Here is a 22,242-nt window from a genome sequence, read left to right on the forward strand (position 1 = left end):
TAGGCGTTTTAACACACCTCTCTCACCACTAGATAGATCGTCCAAACAAAAATTGAATAAAGAAACTATAGATCTCAACAACACAATCAAAAATTTAGACTTAACGGACATATATAGAATATACCATCCAACAAAGAACGAATACACTTTCTTCTCAGCAGCACAAGGATCCTTCTCTAAAATAGACCATATTTTATGCCACAAAGCTACTGTTAGCAAATACAAGAAGATAGAGATACTACCTTGTACTCTATCAGATCATAATGGATTGAAATTAGAAATAAATGACAGAATAAAAAGCAGAAACTACTCCAATACCTGGAGATTAAATAATACACTATTATATGATGAATGGATAACAGAAGACATCAGGAGGGAAATAAAAAAATTCTTAGAAGTAAATGAGAACAAAGACACATCATATCAAAATCTCTGGGACACTATGAAAGCAGTACTTAGAGGAAGATTTATTTCATGGGGCGCATTCAAAAAAAGAAGTAGAAATCAACAAATAAATGACTTAACACTACAGCTCAAAGCGCTAGAAAAAGAAGAGCAGACCAATACCAAAAGTAGTAGAAGACAGGAAATAGTTAAAATTAGAGCCGAAATCAATGAAATCGAAACAAAAGAAACAATTGGAAAAATTAACAAAATAAATAGTTGGTTCTTTGAAAAAATAAATAAAATTGATAAACCCTTAGCCACACTAACAAAGAGAAAGAGGGAGAAAACTCAAATTACTAAAATTCGGAATGAACGAGGAAACATCACAACAGACACGAGTGAAATACAAAACATAATTAGAAGCTATTTCGAAAATCTATACTCCAACAAAACAGAAAACCTTGAAGACATCAACAAATTTCTAGAGACATATGAATTACCTAAACTGAACGAGGAGGACATACACAACTTAAATAAACCAATTTCAAGCAATGAAATAGAAGAGGTCATCAAAAGCCTACCAACAAAGAAAAGTCCGGGACCAGATGGGTTCTCAGCCGAGTTCTACAAAACCTTTAAAGAAGAGCTCATTCCAATACTCCTCAAAGTATTCCATGAAATAGAAGAGGAGGGAACCCTCCCAAACTCATTCTATGAAGTCAATATCACCCTGATATCTAAACCAGAGAGAGACACATCGAGGAAAGAAAATTTCAGACCAATATCCTTAATGAACATCGACGCAAAAATTCTCAACAAAATTTTAGCAAATCTGCATACAAATATATATTAAAAAGATAGTGCACCACGATCAAGTGGGTTTTATCCCAGGGATGCAAGGTTGGTTAAACATTCGGAAATCAATAAATGTCATTCACCATATCGACAGACTTAAAGTTAAGAATCACATGATTATTTCAATAGATGCAGAAAAAGCATTCGATAAAATATAGCATCCCTTCATGCTCAAAACACTAGAAAAAATTGGGGTAGTGGGAACATTCCTTAACATTATAAAGGTCATCGACACTAAGCCCATGGCCAATATCATTCTAAATGGTGAAAAACTGAAAGCATTCCCCCTAAAAACTGGAACAAGGCAGGGATGCCCTCTTTCACCACTTCTATTCAACATCGTCCTTGAGACTCTAGCCAGAGCAATTAGACAAACCAAAGAAATTAAAGGGATACGAATAGGAAAAGAAGAACTCAAACTATCCCTGTTCGCTGATGACATGATTATATATTTAGAGGAACCTGGAAATTCCACCAGAAAACTTTTAGAACTCATAAGTGAATTCAGTAAAGTAGCAGGTTACAAGATCAATGCTCATAAATCCAATGCATTTTTATACATACGTGATGAATCTTCAGATAAGAGAAATTAGGAAAACTACCCCATTCACAATAGCATCGAAAAAAATAAAATACTTGGGAATCAATCTCACAAAAGAGGTGAAAGACCTCTACAATGAGAACTACAGAACACTAAAGAAAGAAATTAAAGAAAACCTTAGAAGATGGAAAGATCTCCCATGTTCCTGGATAGGCAGAATTAATATTGTCAAAATGGCTATACTACCTAAAGTGCTATACAGATTCAATGCAATTTCAATTAAAATCCCAATGATGTACCTTGCAGAAATAGAGCAAGCAATTATGAAATTCATCTGGAAGAATAAAAAACCTAGAATAGCTAAAGCAATCCTCAGTAGCAAGAGCAAAGCAGGGGGTATTGCAATACCAGATCTTCAACTCTACTACAAAGCAATAGTAACAAAAACGGCATGGTATTGGTACCAAAATAGACAGGTAGATCAATGGTACAGAATAGAGGACATGGACACAAACCCAAATAAATACAATTTTCTCATACTAGACAAAGGGTCCAAAAATATGCAATGGAGAAAAGATAGCCTCTTCAACAAATGGTGCTGGGAAAACTGGAAAACCATATGCAATAGAATGAAATTAAACCCCTATCTCTCACCCTACACAAAACTCAACTCAAAATGGATCAAGGACCTCAGAATCAGACCAGAGACCCTGCATCTTATAGAAGAAAAAGTAGGTCCAAATCTTCAACTTGTTGGCTTAGGATCAGACTTCCTTAACAGGACTCCCATAGCACAAGAAATAAAAGCAAGAATCAACAACTGGGATAGATTCAAACTAAAAAGCTTTCTCTCAGCAAAGGAAACTATCAGCAATGTGAAGAGAGAGCCTACAGAGTGGGAGAATATCTTTGCCAACCATACTTCAGATAGAGCGCTAATTTCCAGAATCTATAAAGAACTCAAAAAACTCTACACGAAGAATACAAATAATCCAATCAACAAATGGGCTAAGGAAATGAACAGACACTTCACAGAAGAAGATGTACAAGTAATCAACAGATATATGAAAAAATGTTCAACATTCCTAGTAATAAGGGAAATGCAAATCAAAACTACCCTAAGATTTCATCTCACCCCTATTAGAATGGCGATTATCAAGAACACAAGCAACAATAGGTGTTGGCGAGGATGTGGTGAAAAAGGAACACTCATACATTGCTGGTGGGGTTGGAAATTAGTGCAGCCACTCTGGAAAGCAGTGTGGAGATTCCTCAGAAAGCTTGGAATGGAAACACCATTTGACCCAGCTATCCCACTCCTTGGCCTATACCCAAAGGACTTAAAATCAGCATACTACAGAGATACAGCCACATCAATGTTCATTGCTGCTCAATTCACCATAGCCAGATTGTGGAACCAACCTAGATGCCCTTCAGTTGATGAATGGATAAAGAAACTGTGGCATATATACAATGGAATATTACTCCGCAATGAAGAATGATAAAATTATGGCATTTGCAGGCAAATGGATGAAATTGGAGAATATCATGCTAAGTGAGATAAGCCAATCTCAAAGAACTAAAGGATGAATGATCTTGCTGATAAGCGGATGAGGACATATAATGGGGGGTGGGAGGGGTTAGCATTAGGTTTAGGGTTAGGTTTAGGGTTAGGGATAAGGAGAGCGGTAAGAATGAAGGAAAGAAGGACTGTATAGAGGGAAAAGAGGGGTGGGAGGGGTGGGGAGGAAGGGAAAAAAATAATCAAACATCATTGCCCTATGTAAACGTATGATTACACAAATGGTATGCCTTGACTCTATGTACAAATAGAGAAACAACATGTATTCAATTTGTATTAAAAAAAAAAAAGCCTACCAACAAAGAAAAGTCCAGGACCAGATGGGTTCTCAGCCAAGTTCTACAAAACCTTTAAAGAAGAGCTCATTCCAATACTCCTCAAAGTATTCCATAAAATAGAAGAGAGGAACCCTCCCAAACTTGTTCTATGAAGCCAATATCACCCTGATACCTAAACCAGACAGAGACACATCGAGGAAAGAAAATTTCAGACCAATATCCTTAATGAACATCGACGCAAAAATTCTCAACAAAATTTTAGCAAATCGCATACAAAAACATATTAAAATGATAGTGCACTATGATCAAGTGGGTTTCATCCCAGGGATGCAAGGTTGGTTCAACATCAGGAAATCAATAAATGTAATTCACCATATCAATAGACTTAAAGTCAAGAATCACATGATTATTTCAATAGATGCAGAGAAAGCATTTGATAAAATACAGCACCCCTTCATGCTCAAAACACTAGAAAATATAGGGATAGTGGGAACATTCCTTAACATTGTAAAGGCCATCTATGCTAAGCCCATGGCTAATATCATTCTAAATGGTGAAAAACTGAAAGCATTCCCCCTAAAAACTGGAACAAGGCAGGGATGCCCTCTTTCACCACTTCTTTTCAATATTGTCCTTGAAACTCTAGCCAGAGCAATTAGACAGACCAAAGAAATTAAAGGGATACGAATAGGAAAAGAAGAACTCAAACTATCCCTATTTGCTGATGATATGATTGTATACTTAGAGGAACCAGGAAATTCCACCAGAAAACTTTTAGATCTCATTATTGAATTCAGTAAAGTAGCAGGATATAAGATCAATGCACATAAATCTAAGGCATTTTTATACATAAGCGATGAATCTTCAGAAAGAGAAATTAGGAAAACTACCCCATTCACAATAGTATCAAAAAAATAAAATAGTTGGGAATCAATCTCACAAAAGAGGTGAAAGACCTCTACAATGAGAACTACAGAACACTAAAGAAAGAAATTAAAGAAAACCTTAGAAGATGGAAAGATCTCCCATGTTCTTGGATAGGAAGAATTAATATTGTCAAAATGGCCATACTACCAAAAGTTCTATACAGATTCAATGCAATTCCAATTAAAATCCCAATGATGTACCATACAGAAATAGAGCAAGCAATTATGAAATTCATCTGGAAGAATAAAAAACCTAGAATAGATAAAGCAATCCTTGGTAGAAAGAGTGAAGCAGGGGGTATCGCAATACCAGATCTTCAACTCTACTACAAAGCAATAGTAACAAAAACGGCATGGTATTGGTACCAAAACAGAAAGGTGGATCAATGGTACAGAATAGAGGACACGGACACAAACTCAAATAAATACAATTTTCTCATACTAGACAAAGGGGCCAAGAATATGCAATGGAGAAAAGATAGCCTCTTCAACAAATGGTGCTGGGAGAATTGGAAATCCATATGCAACAGAATGAAACTAAACCCATATCTCTCACCATGCACGAAACTAAACTCAAAATGTATTAAGGATCTCGGAATCAGACCAGAGACCTTGCATCTTATAGAAGAAAAAGTAGGTCCAGAGCTTCAACATGTCGGCTTAGGACCAGACTTCCTCAACAGGACTCCCATAGCACAAGAAATAAAAGCAAGAATTAATAACTGGGATAGATTGAAACTAAAAAGCTTTCTCTCAGCAAAGGAAACTATCAGCAATGCGAAGAAAGAGCCTACAGAGTGGGAGAAAATCTTTGCCATACTTCAGATAGAGCACTAATCTCCAGAATCTATAAAGAACTCAAAAAACTCTACACCAAGAATGCAAATAATCCAATCGACAAATGGGCTAAGGAAATGAATAGACACTTCACAGAAGAATATCTACAAGCAATCAACAGACATATGGAAAAATGTTCAACATCTCTAGTAATAAGAGAAATGCAAATCAAAACCACCCTAAGATTCCATCTCACCCCAATTAGAATGGCGATTATCAAGAATACAAGCAACAACAGTTGTTGGCGAGGATGTGGGGAGAAAGGTACACTCATACATTGCTGGTGGGGCTGCAAATTAGTGCAGTTACTGTGGAAAGCAGTGTGGAGACTCCTTAGAAAACTTGGAATGGAACCACCATTTGACCCAGCTATCCCACTCCTGGGCCTATACCCAAAGGACTTAAAATCAGCATATTTCAGAGATACAGCCACATCAATGTTCATAGCTGCTCAGTTCACAATAGCCAGATTGTGGAACCAACCTAGATGTCCTTCAATTGATGAATGGATAAAGAAACTGTGGTATATATATACAATGGAATATTACTCAGCCATAAAGAATGATAAAATTATGGCATTTGCAGGCAAATGGATGAAACTGGAGAATATCATGCTAAGTGAGATAAGCCAATCTCAAAAAACCAAAGGACGAATGATATCGCTAATAAGTGGATGATGACACATAATGGGGGTGGGAGGGGTTAGTGTTAGGGTTAGAGTTAGGGTTAGGGAGGGAGGCAAGAATGGAGGAAGGAAGGACTGTATAGAGGGAAAAGAGGGTGGGAGGAGTGGGGGGGAAAGGAAAAAAATAACAGAATGAATCAAACAACATTACCCTATGTAAATTTATGATTACACAAATGGTATGCCTTTACGCCATGTACAAACAGAGAAACAACATGTATCCCATTTGTTTACAATAAATAATAAATTAATTAATTAATTAAAAAAAGAATCAAATTACATTATGTGCATGTACAAATGTGGCATGATGATTTCTACTACCACGTATGATTATAATGCACTGATTAAGAAAAACCCCTAGTAATTAAGTATCTATTTTTATTTGTTGTAATTAGCTATACATGACAATAGAATGCATTTTTAAAATATTTTTAGTTGTAGATGGGCACAATACCTTTATTTTATTTATTTTTTAAATTTTTTGATTCATTGTACACAAATGGTGTACAACTGTCGTTTCCCTGGTTGTACACGAAGCAGAGTCACATTGTTTGTGTAATTATACATGTACATAGGGTAGTGATGTTTGTCTCATTCTATTATCTTTCCTTCCCCAGCCCCCTCCTCACCCTTTATTTAACTCTACACAATCCATCCTTCCTTTCATTCTTACTTACTCCCTCCTCTGACCCAGTTATATATTTTCATCCACTTTTCAGAGAATCATTCGGCCTTTGGTTGTTTGGGGTTGACCTATTTCACTTAGCATGATGTCCTCCTACTCCATCCATTTACCTGCAAATGCCATAATGTTATTTTTCTTTAAGGCTGAGTAATATTCCATTGTATATAAGCACCACATTTTCTTTATCCATTAATCTGTTGAAGGGCATCTAGGTTGGTTCCATAGTTTAGCTATTGTGAATTGAGTTGCTAGAAATATCTATTTTTTAAAAAAGTAAAAAATGGAGGGGAAGAAAAGGCAGGGCAGTAAAGAATGCCTGTCATGTGACTGCATTACAGGTGGGAGTTACCCAGAGCGCAGCCAGTGGGGGCACCTGGGAGTGTGCTCTCCCCGTCCCTCACATCCACCCACATGCTACTGGCTCTGGCCACAGAAACTGCCAGACGATTAGAAGACAGGCCCAGGAGGAAGAGTTAGAAACGTGGGCTTTTAAAATCTTACAGAATTGATAGAGCGGCTGCTTTCCCTTCCAAGATTCCTCCTATATCAGCACTTTTCTGTCAAGAAGGCTTCACTGTCCCTCTGACAGTGGCCTCAGATCCTATTAGAAATATAACATAATGGTAGTAGAAATGTTATGTACTGTAAATATTAAATAATATTTTTTTTCTCTGAAGTCCATTTTAAACTCCTCTCCAAACCCAGTCCTGTGGACTGACCCAGGGGGACCTGGCTGGCGTGGAATCACTGGACTTCAGAGCAGGGGAGGAGGGACAAGTTCCCTTTCCAATTTGAAGCCAGGCTGAGACTTTGAGCAGGTGTGGCCAGCAGGCAGGGAGAGATCTGTTTTGCTGTGCTTCACATCTGCCTGCCTGAAGAAGCCCCTACGGTCCAGAAAACTGGCACCTTCAGGCACAAAGCCCACACCCTGAAGCATGGCATTCTCCTGAGATTCACACACAGACCCAGCTAGCTGGCTGAGGACGTAGCCATTTGCAAAGATGGTGGCCACTCCTAGTGCTGAGGATTGGAGAGCAAGGAGCAGGCTCTGGGTAGATGAGCAGACCCAAGCTCACGTCCACCCAGCACACCCATGTTCAGTGGTAAGGCCATGGGCAGGGTCTCCTCAGTGTCCTCATCTGACATGAGTGGAGAGTCCTCCATTTCATAGGGTTGCAGTGAGGAGCAAAGAAACAATATGTGTAAGATGCTTATCGGGCATAAGTAAAAGTACAGGTAAATACTCAAACGGTAGAGGTCATTGTCATTGTATGAGGAACAATGGAAAAAATATAACATTTACTGAGTGCCTGCCTTTGCTCTGCTTTGTGTTTGGTTTTTGTGTGTGCTTTTATTTTTGTTTTTGCTTTTGTTATTGAAGATTGAACCTATGGGTGCTCTACCACTGAGCCACATCCCCAGTCCTTTTTTATTTTTATTTTGAGAAAGGGTCTTGCTGAGTTGCTTAGGGCCTTGCTAAATTGCTGATATTGGCCTTGAACTTGTGATCCTCCTGCCTCAGCCTCCTGAATCACTGGGACTACAGGCAAGTGCCATGGTGCCTGGCCAGAGTTTTTGATTAGTCATTTTATACACACATGTACACACTCACACACAAACTATAAAATAAAAGGTAAAGATAGTTTAAGAAAGATTAAATCATGACTCTCATACAGATATAGAAAGAATGCATGCCAAAGATTTTATTTTACTTATAAATAGTGAGAAAATATTCGACCGATATTCAAAGGGAAATTCAAAGAACACACAAATGTAGGCAGTCGGGAATCCTCAAATGAATTTACAAGCAGATGAAAAATGGATTGATATCCATAAGTGTTCTCATTTGCATCCCACTGGACAAAACTTATTTGAATTTCTATGTTCAGAGAATCATTTACATTATTATAATTTTTCTATAATTTACAGAATTGCAAAATTGCTTGAAGGCACTGGAAGGTGCAGGCTGTTACAGAAACAGTCTGGAAGGGCTACCAGACATACTTTTTATTTCTGTTCATTTCAAAAACGTGTTCCCAACATTCTCTGATGTAACTGTCATCATCGTCATCTGCAGCTGAGAAAACAGATTCAAATGTGAGCGTGTGGTGTGTCTACACTTACAGGAAAAAGCATCAGGCAGCAGCTGGCTTCAGACTCACCCAAAATTAAAGTGGCTTTACTGAGAGGGCTGGGCCTCACTGTGCCTCTTGTGCTTCAGGGATGAACAATCAATACATCCACTGGGAAGTCTTCTGCTGTGAAACCTGCCGCGAACTCAAGAGATACTGTGAAAAAGAAATCAGCAAACAGACTTGCTACCGAGAGCTGGAGGAGGATCGCCAGGGAAGGAGCGCCCTGAGAAAGTAGGTGGACTGTTTCTCCATTACCATTGGTCAGTAGGCTTCCCCAGAAACTCACCAGACATGAAGAGCAGGGACTGAATCAGTTTCATCATCTGCTGTCCAATGATGGGTAGAGGAGAGGTGCCACCGTCTGCCCAGCGCAGGAGAGAGTGAGAGCAGCTTGGAAGGAAGCAGGTCCCAGGGAGGGCTCTCCACATGTCTGGGCTTGGGTCAAGTGGCAGAAGGCAGGAACTAGTGGGAGTCTAGGCCAGAGCCTGCTGGGGTCCGTGGGACAGGTGCAAACCCAAACCCAGTTGGTGCCTTCGAATGATTCTGGTGGGCCTCGGGCTGTGGCGTGACTGCAGCTGGTCCCGGCTCCAGGCTGCTCTAGGGTAGGGCAAGTCCTGCCCGGATTGTGTCTCCAGGTGAGGAGTCTCAACAAGGTTGGTCTAGAGATTGGCACGTCACACAGAAACTAGAAGCCAAGGTTAGTACAGCCGTGCACCCAGTCTTGCCACATCTGCACCAGGATTTCTCAGGTGTGTCTGGACTCCATTTGCCACAGGGTTTGTGGCACTACTAAACTTGGGCCAGATGACTCTCAGCTGTGTGGGGCTGTCTTGTGCTTTGTAAGGTGCTCAGCACAAGCCTGGCCTGGAGGGTTCCACTCTCATCCCACCAACAGAGATTCCCTGGAAGGCGGAGGGGTCCCTGTTAAGAGCCAATGGCTCACAGAGGTGGATACACCTTTTTAAATCACAAACAAAATGAAGCCCTGTCATCTGTATCTCCATGAACCAAAAAAATAGCTCTTCCTCTCCACTTCACTGTTACAGTCCCCAGCACGTGAGGTCACACGAAGTGTCAGGTTTCACTGACAGATGAGTGTGTACACGCAAAACCAGCTTCACAAAAATACCCCCCAGTGGGATGGGAAGAGCAGAAGATGGGGAAGAAGGGGAACGTGGCCATCCTGTTGGCAGGTGTACATTCTCACTCTAGGCAAAGAGATTCCCTGACCAGGGGGCACATTCACGGGTGTGTGAAACACACATCCCGTGTGTGTGTGGTTATGATCCAAGGCCAGCACCTGCCCCAGGTGTGCAGTGACCTGGAGCAGCTCTATCAGGTGGGAACAGCCTGCTAGCTAGGGGGATGGTCGGTGGGTGACTTGCTGGACAGCAGACTCCTGATTCCTGTGTCTGTCCAGTATGGACTGAGCTAACAATAGGCACAGTTCTGATGGCTTAAACTATTTATTTTATTTTATTTTTTATTTTTGTACCAGGATTTGAACCCAGGGGTGCTTAACCACTGAGCCACATCCCCAGCCCTTGTTATTTATTTATTTATTTTTGATTTTAGAGACAAGCTCTCACTGAGTTGCTTAGGACCTCCCTAAGTTACTGAGACTGGTTTTGAACTCAGGGTCCTCCTGCCTCAGCCTCCTGAGCCACTGGGATTATAGGAGCATTCCACTGCACCTGGCTGTCAACATCAAGTTTTAAAAACACTTTTTAAGCCCAGAGAGGGGCCTCCCTCCATACCCAGGTAAAATTGGGCACTCCCCTGAGGGTCACACTCTAGAGCAGCCATGGGGGGAGGACACCTCCCTCTCCTACTCCCGGACCACTGGTTCTCTGGAAGCCGGACCCCACACTGAGCCCTGTATGGTAACTTCCTTTCCAGAAGCCCTGCAGTGCTGGATTAAAGGCAAATTTTGTGATATGATTTGATTTTTCTAGGGATAGAGATTGTGTGTGTGTGTGTGTGTAAACAAGTGTAATATGCTTGTATAAGATAACGATTAGAGAAAATGTGCTTAGATATTATAAGTGGCTATTTTTAGATGGTGGATTAGCAGACTGGAGGGACGTGCATGCTCCTATTTTCCCCAGTTACTCGAATGAGACTGTGGCATTGGGTATTTAGGAGAAATTTTTTTAAAAGGCCACCAATGGCCAGTGATCCATAGAGCAAATGCATTATTTTCCCAGGCACCCATATGCCCAGAAAGGACCCCTTACACAGTATGGGGTCATGTTCTCTTCCTTCGACATGTGTCATCATTAGACACTTCATTGTCATCTCTCCCAAATGGATGTTTAGAGACATGGATGTCACTTCTGCCTTGCTTGGGACAGGAGGGTCATGAGGAGCTGGGAGAGGACTTTTCTGTGGTCTGTTCACCCATTCTGAAGCCCACTGTCCAGAGCTACACTTTTATCAACTGTAAATAAAAAAAAGGAGAAAACCTGAAACCTTCTTCATCTGAAAGCCAACAAATGAAAACCTACTTGCTACCAGATCGCTCAAGAAGAGTCTAGATAATTTGAAATTGAAACCAGAAAGGCAGAACATTTGTTTAAACCCCCACTGATCTGAGTGAACAGTTTGAAACACTGTCCTAACAGAGCGACCATCCCCTGGTGTGTACTTGCAGGACAAGGGAAGCCAAACCCCGGTCCAATACCAACCCTTGTTCCTTCCAGTCCAGTAACACAGTGGTTATGTTGTTCCCCTGGAGAAGTTGGGGGCTCTTTGTAAACAATCCCCTGGGACAGGGTGACAACAGTCAAGCATGGCATGGATTCTGTGCCAATCATACCTCCTGGTTTGCCTGGGGTGGGCTGGTCCTGCAGCTATCCTTCCAGTCTAACTTTCTTTCATTCCCTTTTATTTTTAAAAGCATCTGTTTAGATGATAAATCTGTCAACATCTAAATCTAAGTGACCAGCTTATAGCTATATCTGAGAAACTGTACAGCGATTTGGTGAAAAAATAATGTTTAATGCAAACAGTGAGGTCTTTAAAGTACCTCTTCAGAATTTAGAGGAACTCAGTGTTGGACAGACATCAAATCTGGTGAGACTGCAAAGGGGAGAGGGCTTCAGTCCTGTCCAGAGCCCACTCGCTCCCTCCACTCTGATGCCTGCTCATCAGCTCTATTCATCAGGATGCTTATGGCCATCAGCAACAGAATATCCTGCTCTCAATGAGCCATCCAGGTGAACCACAATTTCAAACTTTTCACAAGAGTTAGCCTACGAGCTGTGCATGGTGGCACATGCCCATAATCCTAGGAGGCTGAGGCAGGAGAATCACAAGTTCAAAGTCAGCTTCAACAACTTAGCAAGGCCCTAAGCAACTCAGTGAAACTCTGTCTCTAAATAAAATATAAACAAATCCTGGGCTGTTGCTCAGCAGCTAAAGGTCCCTGGGTTCAATCCTCACTACCAAAAGAAAAAAAAGAAAAGAGTTAGTCTACAAAGGATAATCAGAGAGGACATTTATTAGATAAATTTGTCATTTAAACCAAGAATAGAAAGTGTGGTTGGTAAATTGAGTTGCTCAGATGAGCATGTGGAAGCTTTTCAGCCTGTGTCAGCTGACTGAGATCTGCCCTGCGACCAGAGACTGGGGCAGTGAGTAGCAGGTCACAAAGAAACCAAGCTCAGACCCCGCTCCCCACACCATGGAAAGTAACTCTAAAGACCTGTTCCCTACAGGAATGCAGGAAGAGGAGCAGAATCCCATCTAACATTTCATATTAAACCAAAGCACAGAAGAGAAGATTGGAGTAACAAGAGCTGAAATAGGAGATGGAGAATCTGTCAGTCATACATTCCTCCAGGGTAGGGATCGCTCTTTCCATTATTCATCTTTACATATGGTGGCCACGGTCATGGCCCCGCTCAGCACTCCTTTGGGGAGCAGTTGACTGATCCTCTAGCTGCCGCCTTTCCACATCTTTCATGGTGGCCAAGCTGCCCCAGCCAGCAGCCAGGCATGGCACGGGTGGCCTTTCCACAGAAGTCCTGCAACACAGGGCTCCTCTGAGGGACAAGGTTTACTCAGAGATGCCCCATCAGCCCAGCAGAGTTCTCTCTGAAGCAGGCTGTGCTGCGGGGCTCTTCCCACCCATCATTTCTTCTCTCTGTCCCTCTTCCACACACATCAGACCAGTGGCCCTTCCTACCCACTTCTGGTTCCTCCCACTGTGTGATCCCCAGGTCTTTCCCCTAAATCTGCTTGTTAGGGGGCCCCAAATAACACAGATGTTTAATGCCAGCAAATGATGGAAAAGTATAATTACAGGCCAAACTGATCCTTACTGGCTCCCAATAAGGACACTATAATTATGGTTTAAGAGCTTCACAAACATCACCTGCTTTCTTGGTAAGGCCCATACTTCTCAAGAGAATCTGTGTTCCTAGACAGGAACTACAACTCCTGAATAGCTCAGAAGAATCCAGAACATCAAATAATAAACATTGTTTGGCCCCCATTTGAAAAATGAGGCATTTCTAGGCTGAAGGTTAAAACGTTCCTCGTGAGCATTAATGCCTGTTTTCTCACTCCTCTCACGTGTCTGAATCTGTACACTAATTTTTAAGCATTGTCTTCCTCACAAAGACTGCCTCCATTGCAAAGTAAAAGCTCCATTTATATTCACCAATTTACTGAGAACTCAAAATTAAGCAGAAGCAACAGTGATGAAAGATATTGACCAAAAAGGAGCCACAATCAGTCTAAATATTCATAAACCAGGATTTAAAGGTCACTGAGGAAAATGGGGACCTGAATCCTTCACTGTTAGGCAAAATATTGGCAGGGCTGCTATAAAAAGTGAATAATTGTGTTCTGAATCCCAGATTCCTAAGCCGTGTCCTAGAACAATGCCTCAGACCAAATGTGTTGATTCGGGTCCTCTAAGAAGCAGAGGCAAGGCAAGATGAGGTGTGCATAGATTTACTGGTGGAAGCACCTATTGAAGAAAAGCAGGAAAGAGGTGGAGGTGAGCTGATCAGTTCTTAACAGCCGGCTCTGGGGAACGCACACAGGTAAATACATGCCCAAGTCTGCTACAGGTCTCACTGGTACAAAGGCCCCATAGCACACACTTACACATAATAGGAAAACACAATATGTTCTTTATTGGAAATTTTAGGTAGCCAGCTGATTCTCCCAGCCTGCTTTTATGAGTTTTTACCACCCTCTTGTATCTACAGCCAACCATGCAATTCAACCAAGACTGACAAAATCAGACAACAAATAAGTGTCTGATTACTATCCAGCTCAGCAAAGTTCACGTCATTGATCATAATCAACTGTTTTTAATTCTTAAAGAGCACTTTCATCATTTTTTTGAATTCCAAAATTTAGCTATAGACATGACATGTTTCTAACTTTAATCTGCATTATTAAAATTTCCTCAATGACTCTCTTAAATTTAGACCAGGGGATCAGCAAATACTTTTCCAAAAGGATTAAGTAGTAAATATTTTTGGTTTAATTAGTCATACAGTCTGTGCAGCAATGACTCAACTCTGCCATTGTACTGAGAAAGCAACTATGGCCATTTGTCAACAAAATAGGTAAACACATAAATACGGCCCTATTCCAATAAAACTTTATTTACAAAAACAAGCGACTGTCTAAATTCGACCAGAGGGACAGTTCTTTGTTTGGCAGTGACCAAAGTAAACCAAATCTTGTGTTTAACAGTGTTTGCTGATTTGCATGTCGTGAATGTTCCTGCCATAGTCTACTCAGGCTGCCGGTGCTGTCCATGCAGATGAGTTCTGAGGTGACTCTTGGCTACGGCTCCCCATAACACAGGGCCCTCACCATACACAGGCAGTAGGCCTTGACCCCAGTGGAGCACAGAGGTCTGTGAGATGTGATAAAATAGGAAATGGTGAATTCTGTATATTTATCACTTTTTGTTTTGATACAATTTAATTAACTATAAGCTTCTATAATTTACTTTTAATAGTGTCTGCATTTAATAACTCTAAATTCTACTAATTAATAATTAGACCTCACAAACTGTGTATCATAAGCCAGCTCCAGCACATCCCTCAGGGGAATCCTGAGAAGGGGGCAAGAGTCTTCAAACTCTGATGCAGGCCTGACCTCCATGCCCGAGGAAGGAGAGGAAGGAGGCTTGGGTGGACAGCAGGACAGGCCTCATAAATTTTGGCCACACTGATGGGGAGACCTTGAGCCAAAGTCACCTGGGAAAGAAGTTCTGCTGCTGTAGGAATGGCTGTGCTCAGCAGTGCTGGGTCACCAACTGGGGGCAGCCTGCAGGAAGTTTGGCCTTGGCATCTGCCTGGGGGGCAGAAACAGGCATATCTGCAACAGAGCCCCAGCAGTTGCCCAGGTAGGGCAGCCCCCAGTCAGCCTAGGCCACATCTGAGGGCCCAGTCTTCATGGTCACCACCCCAAGTCAGAGCCAAGCTCCTTTTGTGAATGAATGAATCCACATTGTTAAGAAGTTCATCAAGTTCCATGCCACCCCCACAGCAAACCTGTTAGTTAGGGGTGGAAGAGCCCAGGTGACAAAAGTCAACATAGGTAGAAGAGGACTTTGTTACAGGGCCTTTCAGAGATGTGTACCAGGGAGCTTTTGTAAAGCTGGACATTCTCCCAATTGGAGAAGCTGATTACAAATTACAACACAGAATGACTAGTTCACAACCCAGTGAAGAAATATAATTATGAAAATTACTAATAGGTGGACATCAGAAAAGAAGTTTCTAGAAGCTCGACACATTTTTCTCAGGCCATCTTCCTGCTCTGGGAACAGGAGTTCCAGGCCCTCCGTCCCCTCTTCGAGCAGGCAAGGCCTATTGAAATGTCATTGACCTCTGTTCTAAGTTAACATGGAAGAAGATGACAGCTGATGTCCTGTGACTTTCCCCGCATCCCTCATTCTGTCCACACTTCAACTCCAGTCCTTGGTTGCTAACGTGCTTCAGCCACAAGCACCACTAAACAACAGGCTGACTCCAAATTCTTTCCATTTCCATTCTTTCCTGGGCCCATAATTGAGCAGAGTCTTAAATAAGTTTTCCTGGAGCCAATTTGGTGCCTAGAGCCTTCAAAATATTTATCTCCTCTAAGTTACAATATTTCATCTGGGGAATCTCTCTCAGGAAAGTAGACTGGAAGATGGAAAGAGTATTAAGCATTGCATTCATTTGAGAGTTATTCACAAGAGTGGAAAATTAACACGCATCTAATTTTTCTTTGTTCTTTTTTATACATTTGGATTTTTCTGTATTAAGCTGGTTTTATTACCTAAACCCCAGCACCTCCAGATCCTTTCCATTTTCTTCCAAGTCCATAATTGAGAAAATTTAACACCATCACCTTGCTGGTTAGGATTTCAATACATGCTTTGGGGGGAGTGTGGGAAAAGTATTCCCACCACAGCAGACTCAAAGTCCATTTTTTTTAACATAGATGTTTAACTATGTTGACGCACCCATTTTTTTAAATACTCTCCTTCCTTCATTTAGTTGTCTCTGCCCCTTGCCACAAATAAATTAGCCACATTAATGTGTATTTCTGGACTCTTTTCTGTGCCAACACCTGCCTGCCTGTTCCTTTGCCAAGGTCACACTATAATGATCCCAGGTTTATATTAATCAACTAGTGATCAGGTAGTGATCTTGATAAAATATAAATTAACTATTAAGATTAATTTATATTAACTTATATTAAGTATTAAGACAATATAAATTATTTTAGGGGTATTTTTTGCTGGGTTTGCTTTTTTAAGATGGGGTCTTGCTATATTATTGAGGCCCAGGTTGACCTCAAGTTCCTGGGTTCAAGTGATCCTCCAGAACCTCGGACTATACGCATGCAGCTTTCCAGACACAATTGGCAACCAGCTTGTCAGTTGCTACAGAAATGCCTGCCTTGGACTTTGATAGGAATTGCATGAAGTCTAATACCAATTTGGGAAAGATTAAATGTGGGAGAAACTACCTCTTCACAGTCTTCACCCATCTTTCTATTCCTTTCCTTTATTCCTATAAAATCCCTGGGCTCCTTTTTAAAAATACTTCAGATAAGAAAAAGAAGATGCTTTGCAGGGACAGCAGCTTTGGAGACAAGTGTGCTGATGACCTCATGTGCTGTGTCCCCTCCCCAGGCTCTGGGAAGAATGGAAGCAGAGGCTGGAGAAGAGCCTGAGGGTGCTGGACAGTCCAGATGAGAAGGTGAAGCTGACTGACCCTGTGCACTGAGGACTTCCTGCCTCACCAGCTTCAAAGAGAGCAAGACACCAAGGGCCTTTCTAGGAGAAAAAGCTAGCACCCAGGTCATGCTGAGTTACTGAGCAGGGGCTCCATTTGCTCACCCACCTGTGAAGGGATTTACATGGGAAACCCCCCACCCTGAGTGCTACTGGGAGTTACTATCCTCCTCAGTCCTCTCTGCACAGAGGACAGGGTGACTGCAAATGGGATCACAAGTTTGGTTGTTTAATATAAAAAGTTCTTGGAATTAGCCCCCTCCCCCCGGTTTCAAAGATCCATGTAGCATACGCTAGTTCCCCATCCTCTTAGGCTTCTGAAATCTGAATGTTTCCTCTCAACTTCCAGAAGGTAAAGATCTCAATGGAAACTGGACTTCCCCATAGCTCCTGGAATGGAAAAGTCAAAAACAAAACAAAGCACAACAAAAAGAACCTCTGCTATCTTTTCCCCCATTTACGTATACAGAGATGGAATTGCCTGCAGAAATAAAGCTATCATTATGTTAAAAATTGAACAGGATGGTTTGACAGTGAACTCAATTTTTTTCTCTTCCTGTGAATCTGGGTTTGGTTTTTCATAAACCTGTTTAATTGAAAACATGTCGGAAGCCAGGTGCAGGGGTGTACAACTATGATCCCAGCAGCTCAGGAGGCTGAGGCAGGAGGATTGTGAGTTCAAGGCCAGTATCAGCAAATTACCAAGACTGTCTCAAAATAAAAAAGGGCCAGGGATAGGGATGCAACTCAGTGGTTAAACAGCAAGTTCATTCTCCATTGTGGGGCAAGGGTGGAGGGAGGGAGGGAGGGAGGATGGAAGGGAGGGAGGGGAGAAAGCAGAGCAGTAGTAAGTAAACAGTGGGTCCCTGCCCTGGGCATTCACCCTGACGTTGCCTGCCCTGGCCTCGCACACCTGCCTTGGCCAGTTTTCTCCTGGTACAGCAAGTGTCAGCATCAGCTGCCCCAGACACATTCTGAAAGTTGAAGCCATTCCACATTAGCCTCCTGGCAGGTCCCAGGTTATGGCCTTCTATAGTGGCACTGGAGAGCGCTACTCTGCCAGGGAGCTCTTACTGCAAGACAGAAGCAGAGGGCATACATCAGGGAGGCCTGGGCCTCCAAGGAACACAGGGGCCAGAGAGACAGAGGGGCAGTGGGGGCGCAGCGTCACAATGCTGGGGAGGACATGTCAGACCTCATGGATGACATGTGCGGTCAGGACCTGCTGCTCTAGAAAATCAGAGACCTCATCATGACTGAGAGCCACAGGGAACAAGAAGGGTCGGACTCACTGCACTCATCACAGTGAGATCTGGGGAATGATGCTTGATGCCTGAGCCCTGATCTGGGCTCTTATTCATCTGCATACAACACATAAGCTCTAGACCCCTGCCGAGACACATGGCCCTTGGTGGCCTTGCTACTGGAGAGAGCCTCATCTATGGGGAGGGACAGGAGAGACACTGGGTAGGAAAGACTCACTGTGCCAGGCTTACAGACGAGATGGCAGAACCCAAAGGGTGCCAGGTAAATCAGAGGTGTGTTTACAAGAGTGGGCCACCTCCCCAGCACATCTGAGATGGAAACCCTCCTGAAGCACAGGCAGGCTCCAAGCCAGGCCTCCCAGATGACCACACAAGCACAGGAAGGGGACTTCAGGAAGGAGGAGCCCAGGGCAATTCCCTAGCGGTCACTGGTGCAATAACGTCCTTGAATATACAGATTCTATGAACAATTTAGGACTGAACTGTGTGACAGAGTCCTACGTTAGCTAAGACTATAATGAGTTTTCTTTGAAAATAATAAGAAGCTTGACTTTTTCTGATGACAAAAATACACATCTGTGGCAAAAATTCAGAAAAGGAGTAAGAGTATAAAAATTTTCCATAGTGCTTCCAACTCAGCAATCAACACTGCTAATGTTTGGGGAACGATTTAAAACCTCTTTATTCATGCAGACTCAAGAGAAAAGGTCAACAATCTTTCCAACATGAGGTGATTCTTGGAACCGGTTTCTCCTTTCAGTAATACGTTGTGGATAGTGCACACGAACAAATACAGATCTTCATTTTTTGTTGGTTGCATAGTATTTAGATGTGAGTGATTTAATTATTATTCCTGTCTTAATAAATCCCATTTTTCATAAAATTCCCTTTTAAATGAAAATTAAAGTTTTAATAAGAGTTCAGACCTATTACAGATGAATAGGTGAGCGTGTTCCACTTTAGGAGAATTTACAAGGATTCCTTGCAAAGGATCATGTTACTGTAGATGTGGTCACGTGAAAAGATTGTGCAAACCCTTAAGAATACTTCATCACTCATTAAACAATTCTCTTTGGACCGACTTTCTAGTTTTTCTCTACTATAAGCAATATTATATGTTTGCACACCATTTTTTGCATAATTGTTCAATGATCTGCTTAGGTCAGGCCAGCAGCTCTAGGAAGTGGAAGGGCTGTGGAAAGGGAGCCACAGAGCAGGCTGCTCCCAGCTCCCCAACCCACCCTCTCTGTGTGTGCTGCAGGTTTTATCTGCCAGGGGTCCCTCATAACAGACTGTGAAGGATGGGCAGGAAGGGGACACCTATCCCTACTCGCTCTCCATGTGATGAAGGCGGGGCTCAGCTCCTCCTGGGCATGTGGCACAGCCTGGCTAATCAAAGAAGGGCCATCCTCTTGGTGTCAGAGCTGGCTGAGAGGTGGGCTCCTGACCCACTGAGCCCAGAAGGAGCCAGAACCTGGGCTTGGCATGGAACTCCAGGGTGGGAGCCCATGGAGCCTGGAGCCACCGTCCGCACATGGGGTGTGGTACCAAGAAGGAAGCCATTGCCTGTGAGGGCCAAGCTCAGAGAGACAGACTTTTAGTCCTGGGCCCAGACAGATGTGGGACCAACTTCATCTCCTTCAACCCAATTGTGAAAAATAACAACAACAACAAAAATACCACTTGTTTTTCTTTTGCAATTTAAAACGTCCTGGATAGTGGAGTGGGGGTGTGCTTTTCCGGGTGCAGCCCCAGCACACAGAGCCCTGCCTGCACTGAGTGATCCTGCCCAAGCCCCACTGTCCCCTGACCACAGCTTGACAGAACTTGGGTGGGGTGCTCAAGGCTCAGAGACAGCAGGGGGCTGGGGAGAGAAGCTGCTTCCAGGCCTGCAAAGGGAGGAGACCCCCCCATACCCCACCTCACAGCTCTCTAGTTGACTAATAACCCCATCTTAAGAAAGCAAGGGCGGCTCATGGACAAAGAAATGAGAAACGCTGGAATGCAGAAATGCAAGCAACACATTTTCTGGATTTTCCGCTGAATTCCTCAGGATCTTTTCCATGCTAGTGGCAAAGTCGGAACCCTCAAAGACCCTGCACAGTCTGAGTGTGCTGAGCATAAGGAGCATGTGGGGGTCAGGGGCAGGCAGGATGCCAGGCAAGGCCCTTACCCTCTCTGAGCCTCATTCCCTCATGTCTAAAGTACCTACCTTCAGGACTGTGGGGAGACAGCTGTGCACAGGGTCTGAGAAACCCGAAACACAGAGTTGTTACCCGCTCAGCATCAACCCCTGAACTTGCTTCTTCATGGTTGCCCTGACCACCGGCCTCCCCAGGTATATTCTTGCCTTGTGGACTGCGCTCGGGTCACATCTGCCCAAATGCGGGGTGGCCCTTCCTGCCCACACCGCTCTTCTCCCCTGAGGCTTACTCAGAGCTGTGGTTTGGGATAAGTTTGTTTCTCCTTTTCTCTTTTAATGCCCTTGGGAATTCAGTCTCAGAATGCTGACATTGCAGCGGTGTTTTTAAGGAGAAGGGCGCTGGGTGTAGTGTCGGTGGATGGAGGTGTGCCCTGCAATCCCACATGCTGACTTGGGCTGGTGAAAGGGAACGCAGGTGGGCCGCTGGGGCGGCTACCCTAGATTGCTGCCCAGAGAGACGGTCCTGTGGTGTGAACCCCATCTCTGACAGGTGCCCCTTCCTGTGAGCTCCTGCCAGGGGTCCATATTCTATACATCATTTATTTGGGGCTCGTACCAAACTGTGGTAGGGTTCCTGTTCATGTGAAAATTCTCATCTCTTCCCATACTTCTTTGATGGCCCCGGGTGTCACATGCAGTGCAATAAATGCAGGGCTGCATCTTTACTAGCCAGGCCCTTCCTAGGAATGAGTCCAGTAGGACTCCCTGTGCTTGGTCCTAACTGGTGAGGAGTCTTCTCAGGCTTTTTTTTCACCACCAGTATTTCCCATCTGTGGCAGTCAGAGCAACGGTGGTAAAAGGTTTGTTCAGATGTCTAGTAGCTGTGTAACAAAACATGGGTAAAAGTCCACTGAGCTAGAAAAGGTATTTTTGAAGTGTGTTAAATTGAACTTTTAAAAGTGAACATATCTTCACAACATGAAGCAAATAACATGACAGATGGCACATGGATGTGTCAACCTCGAGTCCATGATACTGTGGAAGCAGATGTTGGGCCCGCTCCACAGCATGGGGAGGGGCAGGCTCCCTCACTCTGGCCTGATTACCTGACCAAGTGTCCAAAGTGTCCCTCCAGAGCACAAAGCAAACTCTGGGCAGTTGACCCTTTATTTCAATATTTTAAATATTCAAATAGTAGCTTACACCACAGCGAGGTGCAAGTTCAAAAGTGTAGAGGAACACAGGACAGAGCCAGCCTCTCTCCCTCCCTTCCCCAGCAGGTCCTTGGCACCAGCTTAGGACCCAAGACCTGACTTTTAGGACTGGGTCATAAGCACAGCTGAGAACAGAGCCAGGACTCCAGGGAGTCTTGCTGCAGACCCTCAGGACCGCCTTGCCCTCAATATTAGGAGGAAGCTCAACCTTCCCACTGGCCCCCACCCGAAAGTGTCCAAGCCAGGAGGGCAGAGTGCCCTTCCTTGTCCTATCAGACCTCCTCTTGAACTTGAACTAGAATGCAAGGACTCTTCCATGGGAGGAGCATCAAGACTGAGTGAGGTAGCTGCAGGGCTGGGTTGGAAATGCTCACGGGGAGAAGCCAACAAATCAGAGCCCAGGGCTATTCTGACAGCAGCACTTTCCTCCAGCCTCCCTGGGCTGG

General features: G+C 43.3%; 1 protein-coding gene across 1 annotated transcript; it reads left to right on the top strand.

Moving 5' to 3' along the window:
• The first annotated feature begins 8,999 nt into the window (after positions 1-8,999).
• LOC124973836 (protein FAM240B-like) lies at positions 9,000-17,166 on the top strand. The gene is made up of 2 exons (XM_047537545.1): positions 9,000-9,142; positions 17,073-17,166. The coding sequence occupies exons 1-2, from the start codon at positions 9,000-9,002 to the stop codon at positions 17,164-17,166; spliced, it is 237 nt and encodes a 78-aa protein (XP_047393501.1).
• The last annotated feature ends 5,076 nt before the right edge of the window (positions 17,167-22,242 follow it).

Source organism: Sciurus carolinensis, unplaced genomic scaffold (assembly GCF_902686445.1).
Source record: "Sciurus carolinensis unplaced genomic scaffold, mSciCar1.2, whole genome shotgun sequence".
Lineage (NCBI taxonomy): Eukaryota > Metazoa > Chordata > Mammalia > Rodentia > Sciuridae > Sciurus > Sciurus carolinensis.